The sequence below is a fragment of the Cygnus atratus genome, chromosome 5, assembly GCF_013377495.2.
Source record: "Cygnus atratus isolate AKBS03 ecotype Queensland, Australia chromosome 5, CAtr_DNAZoo_HiC_assembly, whole genome shotgun sequence".
Taxonomy (NCBI): Eukaryota; Metazoa; Chordata; class Aves; order Anseriformes; family Anatidae; genus Cygnus; species Cygnus atratus.
Window position 1 is genome coordinate 5,069,051 of NC_066366.1, and position 14,748 is coordinate 5,083,798.

The following is a 14,748-nucleotide window of genomic DNA, read 5'->3' on the forward strand; positions in this document are numbered from 1 at the left end:
CTCTTACTGTGTTTTGCTTTGAGAAAAGTCAGCCCAGTTCAGTACAAAAAATTTGTTGCTGTCTCAATAGCTTGTGAATGTATTATATTCATCACTGGGGTTTTACCTGTGGGTATGTACAACTGTTGTTATTGTCAACATTTTCACATAAGCTGATAGCTTGCTTTCCAGCAGAGTTCTAAGCTGCTGGTGAAGAAAAAATATTGAATGGTTACAACAGTATCATGAATGTTCACGTAAGAGTGTATGCCCAGAACAGGGTACCTTGCTGTAACTATATAAATATGTTTTTTTTCTATTAATTGCTGCATTTTCTTTCTAGATTATGACGATCCCATTATGAACAGGGCTTGGTTTGCTATTACTGCACTAATCTGTTTGGGAGCAGTATAGTGATTAATTTCTGTAGGTATTTTTGTGTCAATCCTAGTGTTTTAACTGCTCATAATAACACTTATACTATGCGACTGTTGCTATTTTTAGGCCTTGTCCTGCATCTTATGTCGCACAGAAAGCAAAAGATTGAAACATAATTAATTACCCTTATGCAATATGTACTTTCTTCTTGGTTCTAAGTTTCAGTGAAAACATGTAGTCTTTTTTAATTGATTTGTACTGCACGCTTCATTATTATACAGAAGACAACAATACTTCACATCTTTCTGGCTCTCATTACATCTTCATGTATTTTTATTGCAGCCATTGCAGGGATGGAGTAATGAATTGTGATAACAACATAATTGGTGAGTGAAGAAGTAGAGGGAGAAATTACTTTAGGTGTACTGAACATATATCTGCTAATCTCTGTGAAACTCTTTATGTGTACGTGGTGGTTTTACTCGGGTGGGCAGCCGAGCTCCACCGCAACTGCTCTCTCACTCCCCCCCTCCTCAAAGAGGAAGGGGGAGAAAATACAACACAAAGAGTTCGAGGTTTGAGATGAGAATGATTTAATTCAAGGGAAAGGGAATGGGGAGAAAAAGAAACAAAAGAAACAATAAGGCCACGCGGAAGCACAGAGAGGAAGAAAAAAAAAAAGTTATTCTCTACTTCCCATCAACAAGCGATGTTCAGCCACGTCCTGGGAAGCAGGGCCTCAAAACGTGTAGCGGTTGTTCAGGAGGACAGCCCACTCCCCCACGAGAGCCCCCCATTTTATTGCTGAGTGTGACATCAGGTGTTATGGAATATCCCTTTGGTTGGTTTAGGTCAGCTGCCCTGGCGATGTCACCTCCCCATCACTTGCCCACCCCCAGCCTGCTGGCTCTTGGGGGCTTGGAGGGAGTCCTGATGCTGTGTCAGCACTATGCAGCAATAGACACAACACTGGAGTGATACCAGTGCTGTTCCATCAACGAGTGCAGAGCACAGCACTGTGTGGGCTGCTGCAGGGAAAGGTGACTTCATCCTAGACAGACCCAACACAGTGTAGTAAAAGATTGTGCAATATATACAAATGAGTAATTAGCAGGATGGGATCCCTGATTTAGAAGTTATATGTTTACCTTGAAAGCAAGGCTGGTATCAAGCAGCAGCATAACTGTCCGAAATCCTGTTAAATGTGAGCAATTTTCTTTCTTTTTTTTTTTTTTTTTTGTAATGTATATGAACTTAAATATGGTTTTAGGAACTGAACGCTGGCAGTAATTTTTCACAGAAAATTTTCTTTACCTCTACAAACCCCGAACAAATATATATAAAAAAAAGTCATACATAAGAAAAAGAATGTAACAAATACTTTCTCTATTACAGCATATTTTGTATGTTGTTACATATTATTGTCTAGACTATGGTGATGGTGGTCCTTATGCTTCAATGAGAAAGGCTTTTATTTGTTTTCAGTTCCAGAATTGCCAAGTCTTTGGCCATTAGCTGAAATTTCTTCCCCTACGCAATTGTGGTAGTCGTGCTGATTGGCAATTATCCAGAACCCCTCTCCTTAAGAAATCTTAATAATAAAACCACAACAAATCAAAACTCCTTTAATGCTCCACAACTGCTTTGGATATTCCTGTTGCACGTAATGCTAAGCACAACGCAAAAGCAATCATGCAATAAAGTTATCTGTTTAAATAATTTATCTCATACCTGTATTGGATACAAAATTTCAGATGTGAAGACTAATGTGTTTGTCTTTTTTTTGTTTTCCTGCAGCACACAGCTGCCCAGTTGGACAGATTTATATTAACTGTAGTAATCCACAAGTTGATGCTGAACTCAGCAGAGAGAGAACTTGTGAGAATCAACTGCTAAACCTCACTTTCTCAGCACACCTTCCGTGCGTTTCAGGTTGTGTATGCCCACCAGGGTGAGTATTTTGTGTTGTATGTTAGTGTACAAACATAGATGACTAACTTCAGTAGTGGTTGAGTAGTTAATGCTGCTGAAGATGTGCCACATTACTACTTGGAGAATTTGAGGTGTCAAGGAGTGAGCATTCTGCTCGTGAAGGCTTACCAGAAAAGGTACAGGCTATTGAATGTGTAAGAAATGATAATCTAAAAGACAGGGGGAGTCAAAGATCTAATACCTCACAATAATAAAAACAACACAGCAGGAATATAGAAAGGGTTTTGAAACTATTTGATTCAAGCCTTGTACTACAGCAGATTCATATGAATTACATAATATTTTGTAGATGTTTCTCTAACTTGGTTTTTGAATATTTCACTAAGGGAGACATATTTCTTCATCCCTAGACATTGTTTGCAGTGTAGTCTCCCTTGGAGGGGTATTTAATCAGTCTCAGGAATTTATGCTGAAAATGTGTAAATGAGCTGGTTTTTTTGTTTGTTTGTTTTTTGGAATCAAACACTATTGTTGAGAGATTTTTTAAGATAAAAGTAATAATTATGTATTTGTCCTGTTTTGGATGGTATTTAGTCCTATAAGAACATAGTTTCAAGTTTTTGACTATTGTCACTCTAAAATTAACATTGGTAACTTGAGAGCATCCCAAAAACAAAGAATAAAAGCCAGATTCTCAGTCAAACTGAATTGAAACAGCTCAGGTGAAGTCTGTGGGCCTACACTCATTTACATGTAAATTTTTCTGCGCTCTGCTAAAAAATTGCTATGCACGCTGTTGTATTTCATTTTAACGTTCAAAACCATGAAATTTCAAACTGTTCACATGAAGTGGAACCTGTAATTCAGTCCAACTCAAAGTATGGTACCATAGTGAAAAGGTGCAGTGCTAAGATTTTGAAATTAAGTTGAGGCAGACATTTACAGTATTTACAGTTTACTGTGACTTCTGCCAATGTAAGTCTGAGTAGGTGTATGAGTGTAGGACCTTATCCTCATCACTTAGGGCAGAACTAGGAAATGGTACCACAAGCTTAGGATTTGGACCAGAAATACCAGTTGGTACTGATGAATTAGAAACGACCAAGTATCTGTTTCTACTTATCTTTCTAGGCAACTGGTTCTTACTGGTTAAATACAAAACTGAGCTGACATTGTCAACTTTACAAGAGAAAAATAGCCATGGAATTTCTTTGATCTTAACATTAGTTCATGAGCTGAAATCATTAGTTTCATTCCTTTGTTCATGCTTTTGTTCCTTTTCTGAGGTCTTGTATCAGTTTAGCCTCATTCATTTATCTGTAAGCTAACATGACTTAAGCAGTAGTTGGGTCAGTTTAGCATGTTTTATTCTTTATTTGATTTAGGTAAACTAATGAAAAACATTGTGCAGAAAAGTGGATATATCACAGTTAAGAAACATTTAAAGGAAGCTACACTTTTTTTCAGAAGTGTAGTGAGGTGATTATTGTATCATGGTACCCTGAAAAATACTTAACACATACATCCACAGAAGGAGAAAGGTCCTGTTTTTGCTGAACTTGGTGTTAAGATTTCAACAGGGCAGTGTTTTTATCTTTAGTCTATCAAGTGTCTGGAGTCTGAAATATTCTTTCAAATATTTCAGAATACTTCCAACAGTACTCATTTGTTGTGCTTAGAGTATGTTCTAGTGGAACTTGTATGAAATAGAAATTAAATACGAAATAAACATATCATAGTGTAAAGTAGCAGTTATCTTTGTGAGTGTCATTCACATGACCCTATTTTAATCAATAGTGGATAAATCAGACACAAGTAATTATGCTGTAAATACTTCAATTTATGGAAGATAATTCCTGAGTTACTGTTCTTACGATGTAAAAATTATGATCATGTAGTTTTCTTCTGTTTTAGAAGCAATTGAGATAGAACATTAAATCTCATGAAAGACACATTCTAGTATTACTATACTCTGCTTTGCTAACATTTTTAGAGCTACAGTGCATTTTAAAATAAGCATTTAGTTTGTGGTTTTCTCATTATTTCTCACCTCTCGGTTTAAATAATACATATATATATTTTTCTGCATTCCAGAAAACTAAGTAATGTTCTATTCACAACGCAGTTTGTGTAAGTTCAACCTTGGAGTTGCATTTTCTGTTTCTGGGTTGCTATGATTCAAATGACTTATCCTTCTTCTGATATGAAGACAAGAGTCTTTAATTGGTCTGCAAAGAGGAAAAAACAGTAGTGTCATTGCATACTGGCATGCGTATCAAAAAGCATAGCTTGAACGTATGCTGTTTTGTGCCTGTCCTTTTCTATTAGTTTTCCATGTCCTTGAGTCAGACCAATAATGAACTCTGAAACCACCAGCTTTTCATTCATTATTTCTTATAATCTGTTTATAATCTGCTCTTAGTGTTGCTGATAACAATAATTTTTATTGTGAATGAAAAAAAAACTTAACTGTGTTTTCTCCTTTCCCTCCTTGACATTATTTTACCTGGGACTGCATCAAGAGTTGGATTTGGCTGTTTTATACCTTATAAAGTCTACAGTTTCAAATACTGTACTATATATGCACTGTATATAGCTCTTCAAACTGATAGTTAAAGGCTAACTGGAATTTTTGGTGGTACTGTTCTAAAGACCATAAAAAGGTAAATGTTTTATGTGGTTACATGTCCTGAGATTTATTAACAATATCACAGCATCAAAGAGGCTGCAGTCATGTTGCATATGTAATTATTTTCTTTCTGAAACACACTTGCCTCGCATCTAAAACTCTACAAGGAAATTTGATCTGCTTTTTTTAGTTTTTCCTCTCTCCCTACTCAGTTTTCCGTACAAAGCAGGGGTATTACCTTTCAGGTACACCTCCCACATAGCATGTGGTGAATGCAACTTTGGGGAAGCTGTATTTATTTTTTACAATACTATTTTGACTTCTTTTTGGACATATACTTTTGTTTCATGGTCTCATCTTGTGCTTAAAATAAAGCAAATTGTAAATATCTATCAGGATTCTGAAGTGTGCAGTTCTCTTGCCATCTTCACTGCTTATGCTTTGTAGACCTTTTTCCATCTTTTGTTAACGTAAATAAAACTTACTGTTCAAAAGCAGTAACAGATGACTGATCAGTTGCATGTAAAAGGGAGGGATCCACCCTATGCTGTTTTTGTGTACATGCAGTCTTTCTCTCTGTATATTTGCTCTGAATAGATTATAAATCTGGTGTTCTTCCATGTTAATACATGATTATCTGTGTCTGTTTCACTGCTTGTTTCAATAGTGGTCTGTGAAACCCTGGCAAAAAGCAAGGGTCTAGCAAGCAAGACCCAAGTGCAGCAAAAAATAATTTTTCTTCTACCCTCTCTTCATTCTCCCTACCAAGCAGCTGTTCCTAGAAGATGGATGGGAACAGAAATTTAAGAAGGGTGATGAAACCCTACTTCAGCAACATTTTTGAGCAGCTTCTAAGCTACTTGTGTGACCCAGCAGTAGTAAAGGATACATATAATTCTTGGGTCTGCCAGAGCCAACCAATCTCAATACTGTAATGCTGAGAATCCCTGGCATAGATTTACAGATGTTCCCTGTGAATTGTCCCAAGAGCCACAAAGAAATGACAAAGAACTGAAAACCTAAGACAGGTTTTGTTGCATGTTAAGGATTACCTTATAACACTTCTGAAATATTTTTTAATTGGTCAGAGATTGAATGTGACAATATTACAGGTTTATCTGTCTCATGATTCATGATAACAAACATGCAGGCTATACTAGATGTAATGGAAGAAAGACAATTTATGGAAGAAGAGATTCTATATCTTTTAAAAAGCCATTTTACACACCTCTTAGAGAGCACTTCTGAACAACTATAGGAGTCTATTTTATTATTATTATTTGTTGTATAAAAAAATATTAGAAATTACAGAACTTGTAACATGGAGTAATATGAATGGCTTTACCTCGTCACAGAGCAGTGGATTTGTCAAGATATTTTAAACATTAAACAATATTGGTTCAGTCTAGTTAGGCTGCACACCTTGAATTTAACCAGTGACATCTGATACCTATGGTATTCTATTTTTTATCTTTTTTTTTTCCTGAGGGATTTATTTTATGTACACCATGTTGTAATAGCACTTTGGGGTTAAAACTGATTACGCATATTTAAAAAAAGAAGAAAAAATTACAAGAGTTGGTATTCACAGATTTTTCTGTAAAGGGAATTTTCTTACTTCCTGTGAGCTTTTATTTTTTTAGTATATAACTGGGCTTCTTAAATTCATCCTTTTAAATCTCCATCCCAGAAGAAGAAAACTGAACATTAGAACTACACGTGCTGTATGTTTTTGTTATCCATTCATTATCAAGCATCTCATTATTGAAAAGCCACCAGAAGAAAAAGACTTCTTTTTGAAGACAGATATTTTTATTTGGGCTGATTCAACTAAGTTGTTTAATAATATACATTACTGTTTATTTCTGAGGGTTACCTATCTGTATTCCCATGAACTGAAATATTTAATAATGTTTTCCATAAATATTCATTGAATCAATTTTACTATGGAGATGAGGAGACCCTCCACTACACATTCCGAGGGTTTTGTCAATGGCTAGCAATACACACAGCACCAAATGCAGAGTAATTATTTTTACTACTTCTGTTCCTACTCCATGGTTTTAGTTACCTATTAGATCTTCCACATCTTTCCCTTTCATGGGTCTTTCATGGTTTTGTCCCCTCTATAATCTGTGTTAATCAAACCAACTGCCATGCAATTCATCTGAACAGAGGAGTCTCTACTAACTTTTCAGTATTTTTAAACTTCTTTGAAATCTTGGTCAGGATTAATTTCACTTTCTTTTAACTATAATCTATAACCATACTTCACCACTTAAGTCACAGAAGGTGAAGGCGAGGACTGGGAGAATGGAGAACTGCCCCCTGTGGGAGAAGATCAGGTTTAAGACCATCTGTGCAATCTGAAGGTGCAGAAGTCCGTGGGACCTCATGAGACCCCTGAGGGTCCTCAAGCAACTGGAGGATGGTTGCTAAGCAACTATCTATCATATTTGAGAAGTTTTGAGAGTCTAGTGAAGTTCCCACTGACTACAAAAGGGGACACATAAGCCCCATTTTTAGAAAGGGAAAAAAGAAAGATCCAAGGAACTATAGGCCAGTCAGTCTCACCTCTGTGCCTGGCAAGATGGAGCAGGTCCCCCTGGAAACTATGCTAAGGGACACGGAAAACAAAGAAGTGATTGGTGACAGCCAACACGGCTTTACTAAGGGCAAATTGTGCTGGACATATTTGATGGCTTTCTATGATGGGGTTACAGAAGTAGTGGATAAGGGAAGAGCAACTGGTATCATCTACCTGGACTTGTGCAAAGCATTTGATAATGTCCCACACAACATTCTTGTCTCTTTATCAGGGAGTGCAGTGATGGGAAAAGGGATAATGGCTTTAAACAAAAAGAGGGTAGGTTTACATTAGATATGAGGAAGAAATTCTTCACTCAGAGGGTGATGAGGCACTGGTATAGGTTGTACATAGAAGCTGTGGATGCCCCATGCCTGGCAGCGTTTAAGGCCAGGCTGGATGGGGCTTTGGACAGCCTGGTCTGGTGGGTGGTATCCCTGCCCATGGCAGGGTTTTGGAACTAGATGTTCTTTAAGGTCCCTTCCAACCAAAACCATTGTATGATTCTCTTCCTACTCATGGTTAATTAGCTGTCGCTTTCTTGTTTCAGTAACAATCTCCTTCCTTTTCTTCCTTTTTAAAAAACATTTATTTTTTCCAGTGTCATTAATGTTAGAGAATTAGAAATTAATTCTTAAGTGGCTGCCAGTAGCAGTAGGGTTATTAGTAGGTACAGATATGGTCACATCTTAACTTCTCATACCTTGGCAACATCCAGTGCTGAAGTCTGTGTTCATGAAGAGTCTCATCAGACTGTATATAAAAAGAAAGCAACATAATTGTAAAAGAACCTGGAGACTGATTTGGGGATCATAATTTTATGAGTGAAAGGCACACATATCCTATTTTGAAGTAATGTGCTCCATGTTTGGATGTATGTATATTTATTTTCATGGTCTATGTATTTATTTTGAATCTCAAAATAAGACAGCATCAGTATTTTTACTACTCCTTATGGTTTAAGTATCTACAAATGTGTGAGCCATATTTTAAGCAGGATGTGTGTGGAGAGGTGGTTTTTTCCATATTAAAAAAAAAAAAAAAGAAGAAACAAAACCCTGAGTTCTCCTTTCACCAAGTTTACAACCATGGATCTCTATAGACTTGATTTGTGGTTAGCACATCAAAAAATAGAAGTTGGCTTGTATTTTCATTGTTTTGGTGCCAAATTATATGTTTTTTTTCCTTTTTTTTTTTCCCCTCCTAAATTCCAATCACACCAGTGTTGGCACACTGAGTTATGGTCATTCACATATCACAGACAGTATTACACTTCGGCTATTTTAACTTGATGGGAATTAATAGGTCTGTTTCTTTTTCCATCAGTTGTTGCTCCCATGAAACAAAGCTATGAGAAGATAGTAAACTGAAAGCTTTAATGTCCTGTAGTTGTAATGAGGTTTTGTAATTGAGGAAGGGATACTGTGACGTATTATTTTTCTTCCAAAATGTCTGAATTGTCACTGTATTTCTGAGGTGGTGTGCTGTATCGAATAATACGTAAGGAGCTTAAACACATTCTCAAAAGGTTTTCTTCTAAAAGAACAATCATCATTTTCTTATTTGCAGAAAGAAAACAGTGAATTTTGTCATCTTATAAACATCTGTAGACAAACCAACGTAACAATGAGGGAAGAATGCAATTCAGGTTCAAATACAAACTGAACTAGGTAGTAAGAACTAGGTAGTAAGAAAACTAACTTTTATTAGAAGAAATTGTTGCATCCATTTTTTGTTTTAAAATGTCTTCTTACCTGATTTCAAAGTCGTTTCATTTTGGGATGTGTCACAGTCTTTTTCAAAAGGCTTACTGGTTCTTACTTTAAGAAGTAAAGTTCACAATTTATTATTCTTAACATGAAAAAAGGAGTGTCCTGCTCATCCTTCTCTTCTGGATGGCAGTGCCATCGTGAGAAATGTTTTTAATCTTTTCCTTTTTATGGTTTCAGCAGAGTTTTAGAGAAATCTCTCAGGAAGACTTAATGTTTTTCAGGATAAAGGGATTACCCCTGTGGGGATACCGTCATGGCTTTGCACTCTGCTATTTGCTCATGAAAATACAATTGCAAAGACTGCATCAACATTCCTGTGTTTGGGTGCTTCAGAAACTGATGCTTATCCATATTGTTTTTCATGCTGATTTGTATTTCTGGTGGCCATAGAATTGCAGCATGCTAAATGTATTGGGTCAGAATACACTTCCAAAGGGTATATGTACCTATGTTGCAGTGCCATAACAAGCAAACCCAGTTCTTTTTCTATTCTGTTCTGTTAGACAGACTTGCTGCTTTCCTTAATGTATTTCATTGTGCCATATTTCCTCTTGCAATGTTTCCAAAACCCTCTTGGTCCTGCCACTTTCTAGTTCATTAGCTGCCAACAAGTATTTTTTTTCTCACTGTACTTTTAATTGCTTGACAGTAGAATTTCTTTACTGGTATCATTCAGATTCTTGAGTACCTTTTCATATAGCCTTTGTTTTTTTCACATGTATTTAAGCAGGCACTCATTGAACTTTGTCACCTGCTTTGAAAGGAAGATTTCTGTTACACTCGAAGTTTCTGAATTCCTTTTGTTACCCAAAATGCATTATCTATTTCAACTTGTTCATTATATCAGAAAAACTGCATAGTAAAATACCATTAAAATAATAGTGGAGTATTTCTGTTCTTATTTGTTTCATTGAGAGGAAGAGAAGATCATGAATCAGTAAAGCTATCTTTGTCTTTTTGTTTTGCTTCATTTTTAATTTCCAGTACCATTCAGGGAGGTACTTGATCTGACTCTTAAAAAACTGATGCCAGTACTTACTGGGAAGATAGGTAAATCCACTGAGCCACCAGCTCTTCCATGTTGAAAACTGCTTCAGCTGTAAAACTGTTAGTCTTCTGGCACTTAACTTAGCATGTTTTTTGCTACAGATTAAGAACTCAGAAACCAGGAATATACTTTGACACATATCTTCAAATACAGATTTATGCTCAAAAACTATATATTTAAAAAATAAATAAAACCTTCATCCTGTAGAAGAGTTTACTTCTTATCAGAAGCAATGTGTGTCTAAAGAAGCTTCAGCCAGTGATGGCAGATCAAGGACAGCTAATATTATCAGTTTAGTCATTCCCATATATATATATATATATATATATATATATATACACACATATATATGTATATAAAAAATCTCACCTTTCACCTGAGTCCTGTCTTACATGATATTTAGCACTGAATTACACCTATAGTTTTCCAGATACTTGGAAAAAAATTGGGACATAGCCCTGAAGTGATGTTAGTAGAGATGAGGTACAGCTGAAATGATGTAGAAAGGTATCAGACATCACAACAATACCATCACAGTCCACGGCTGACTTACCTGTGAAATATACTGGGACAATATATTTGTCTTTGCTTGGGATATGCTTTACTTGAAAAAGAAAGTGTATAACTGCTTTCTCCTGCGGTGCTCTCTGAGATGAGTCCCACCTTATCACGCTGCAGAAACTGTGAGCGGGGCAGGGGAGATGCCTGCTTTGAACCGTCTGTTTTCTCTGATGGTCTTCACTTTCTGCCCTCTTCTTGTATTCTTTCTCCACAACTCAAGCTTAAAAAAAGAAAAATCAGTGCCAATAGAAGTGTTGCTGCCCTCATTCTTTCAGTCACCCTGCTTAATGCCTGTAATATTTTTCTAGTTAGAATGAGACATGTTGACACCAAATCCCTTTCTTGCCATGCTCTGAAGTTACAGCATTCTTTCCAAAAGCAGTACCCAATTTTTATGGTTCTGAGAGTATTACAGTGGTGACTTGTGAGGTAATTTTGCCCTCCTCTATCCACAGTTATCAGTAGAAGGCAAATGGAGGCAGGAGCTACGTTTTGCTTGAGGATTTTTCAGAGTAGACACAGGCAACTGAATGAGCCAAATATTCAGAAGCCTCTAGAAAGAGCTGAAGGGGAGGGGGGGGAGGTTCTGCAAAAGAGGTTGCAGAATACAGGAGTCTAGATGAATCTTGATCATTCGACTTCTCTCTCATGTTCTTGCTCTCACCTACCTTCTGTCTTTAAGCTGTTACTTCTGTTTCTTTGAATTTCTTTTTATGGCCCCCTCTGCTTAGCACCAGTATGATGCTGGTGGTGAAGCTGCATGCAGGGGTCCTACCAGCACAGGATGAAACTGCAGAAGTGCAGGTGCCTGACCATCTTAACTGAAGCACCAAAATGAGTTGGGTAACTCAGAAAGGTACAGCAGGGGTATGATAAAAACGCTTAAGCATTCTGCAAAATGTCTGGTGCTTGGTGAAGTTACTCAATATTTCTTTATTTAAAAATAAAATATAAGAATTTGTATACTTTAAATACCTCCCCAAACAATTAAGAAAGCACCCAGCACCTGCTTTTGTTGTTGTCATTGTTTGTTTATCAAGTTTTCTTGTTAGGGAAGTCGTGTGGGGGTGGCTTTCTGGTATTAGAAATGTCCTGCTGCTTATTTCATTCTTTTTACCCTGTATAGTATTACTGACCTTTGTAGGATGATTTGTGGAACACTCAGAGAGCAGATTTTTTGGTGGGGCAAAAGTGTTCGTGGCTGCATAAATCAGTTGGCAGTGGGCTATTGCCCTAGGGTAAAGAGCTGCATGATGCACAACCTGTTAAAAACTGCTCTGGCAGAGGCTGTTGAAGAGTTCTTTTTTTTTTTTTTTTCTTTTTTTTTTTTTTACAATTCTGGCCCAAATCTATGGGCCTTGCAGAAGCAAAGAGATTTTTGCTCATCCCCAGGAGACGCGTTGCTTCTAATGATGCCTTTACTGAGAGTATTTAAATATTTGTGTGTATGTGGATGAACAAAACTACAGACAATAATGAAATAGTAATGAAACTGAATATTGGCTAAGGATGGTGCAATACGATAGCTGTCCTTGTATCTTTGCAGTTCACTGCAGGCTGGACAGTAAGTGTGTCAAGAAAAATGTCTGATACTTCAAAGTAGAGCAATCTGAGGCCTGCCATTTAATTGTGGTGAATTCTTAGATCACTGAAATCTATCCACTTGATTGGCTTCACAAGAGAGAAAGCTGTTATCACCTGTTTTAACCACCCAGAAGAAGAAACTGTATTTAATGTTACCTTGTCAGTATGATGCTCTTTGTGTCTGAATGTGCTCTCTTCAGTTCTGACCTTTAAACTGGTGGGAATTTCAGTCTCCCAGTTGATTGTCTTCAAGTGGCACAATAGTTGAAATAAGCATGGATTACAAGAAACACTTCACATATCTGGGAGGATGTTTTTAAGTTTAATGTAGTTTTATTTTCTTGATTATGTTTGTCTGTTCCCATTAAGAAGAGCTATGGAATTGTAAGTTTCCATCAGATATAAATAAAACACTGAAGAAGCATCTAAATCATAGCTCACAAAACAGAAATTCATTAATATGAGTAAATAAAAAGTTCTGTGTTGAATGCAATTTTAGATCTTTCCTTTTGGATACCATGGAAACAAAACAGCATCATTGCTCTGGTTGTCAAAGATTTGCCTTGCACCTGTGATCTGTTGTCCTCGGTGCAGTGTCTTGCCAAAATTGCAGTGCTAAGTGTCAGAGAGGTCTAATTTGTTTTCTTCAGAAAACTGTAGGAGCACAGGAGACCTTGCATAGAATTTATATTATTCCTGAGAGGTACTGTAATTCCAAACGAATTTAGCTTGAAAAAGAAAAAAAGATTATCAACCTAATAGCAACACTTTAAGAGATTGTTTATTTTCCAATAGAAATACATTTCAAAACTTGTCATTTAAAAGCAAGGATAATTTTAGATTGTATGTCACCTTTAAGAAATCCTTTTACTATGTAATTAGCATGGTATATAGCAACTTACTCCAGCTTTTTATGTTGTATCAAACAGGATCCTGTGTAGGAACAGATACAGAACACAAAATAAGTTGGAGCTACAGAAGTTGAAGTCACTGTTGTAAGCTTTTAAGAGTTCGCATTCGTAAAAGTCACAGTTTTCGTTTGGCAGATAAATTTGTCATCAAAAGTGTTCTGTCAGTTATTGCACCTGATCCTGATATCTGCTTGCCTAACAAATAGCATTAAAATATTTTAGAGAAATGAATCAAGCTTTGGAAGAAGTACAACTGTGTTGTTAGGCTCAGTGAAAAAAAAAAAAAAAAGCTTTTTAAATAAAAACATTCAGTATTTCTGGCATATTTCCTGAGATTTATTTGTAGAATCTGTATGAGATCTGTGTTTTATCAAACTCTGATATTTCAATTTCTCTGGGTATCATTAAAAGCAAAAAATATATTACTTTAGAATTTAGACTAGTCGCTTTATGTTGTCTTGCTGGACAAGAATTCCTCTATTCTTTCTCTGCTAATGGAATTGTTTTCCACATTATTTTTTTTAATTTCAGCTTTTATCTGGTACCTTAGGAGATACCTTGCGACCTTATCGCTCTCTACAGTTACCTTAAAGGAGGCTGTAGAGAGGTGGGGGTTGGTCTGTTCTCCCACGTGCCTGGTGACAGGACGAGGGGGAATGGGCGAAAGTTGCGACAGGGGAGTTTTAGGTTGGATGTCAGGAAGTACTTCTTTACCGAAAGGGTTATTAAGCATTGGAACGGGCTGCCCAGGGAGGTGGTGGAGTCACCATCCCTGGAGGTCTTTAAAGACGTTTAGATGTAGAGCTTGGCGATATGGTTTAGTGGAGTACTTAGTGTTAGGTCGGAGGTTGGACTCGATGATCTTGAGGTCTCTTCCAACCTAGAAATCTGTGTCTGTGTCTGTGTGTCTGAGATGTAATTATGAACACAGATGTATAGCTTGAACTGCAAATTTTTTGTCTTGAACTGCAAAAAGCTATGCATATGGTTCTCTGTGTTATCATGAAAATTTCCCTTGAAGTCTGTGGGGATATTTGTGTTAATAAAGCTAAGTATATTCATGATTTCTTGCTTGAAGGTAAGGTGCCATTCATACAGTAATATATACTTAATTCATTTCATGCATCTGGGATAGCTCTTTTGTTAGTTATTAGATTATTCACAAAGCAAGAGGTTAACAATGGATACAGGAAAACTATGCAGCAAATGAAAGCTCTCTAGTTCTAGTAAGGAATAAGAAACATGCATTTAATTAATTAATATGCATTTAATTAACAAAGATTCTTAGAATAAATAACTTACTGATTTTTGTTGGGCGTCTACCACTAGAGCAAAGCCTGTGATGACTCTTCCATCTCTTGGAAACT

The 14,748-nt window shown here is 36.6% G+C and overlaps 1 protein-coding gene across 1 annotated transcript in view; it reads left to right on the top strand.

Moving 5' to 3' along the window:
- The window catches only part of OTOG (otogelin), a 109,486-nt gene that overhangs the window by 34,980 nt on the left and 59,758 nt on the right, over window positions 1-14,748 (top strand). The window contains exons 22-23 of the mRNA XM_035550201.1: window positions 700-743; window positions 2,155-2,308. Of these exons, the coding sequence (XP_035406094.1) occupies window positions 700-743; window positions 2,155-2,308 (198 nt within the window). The remainder of the gene's footprint in view (window positions 1-699; window positions 744-2,154; window positions 2,309-14,748) is intronic.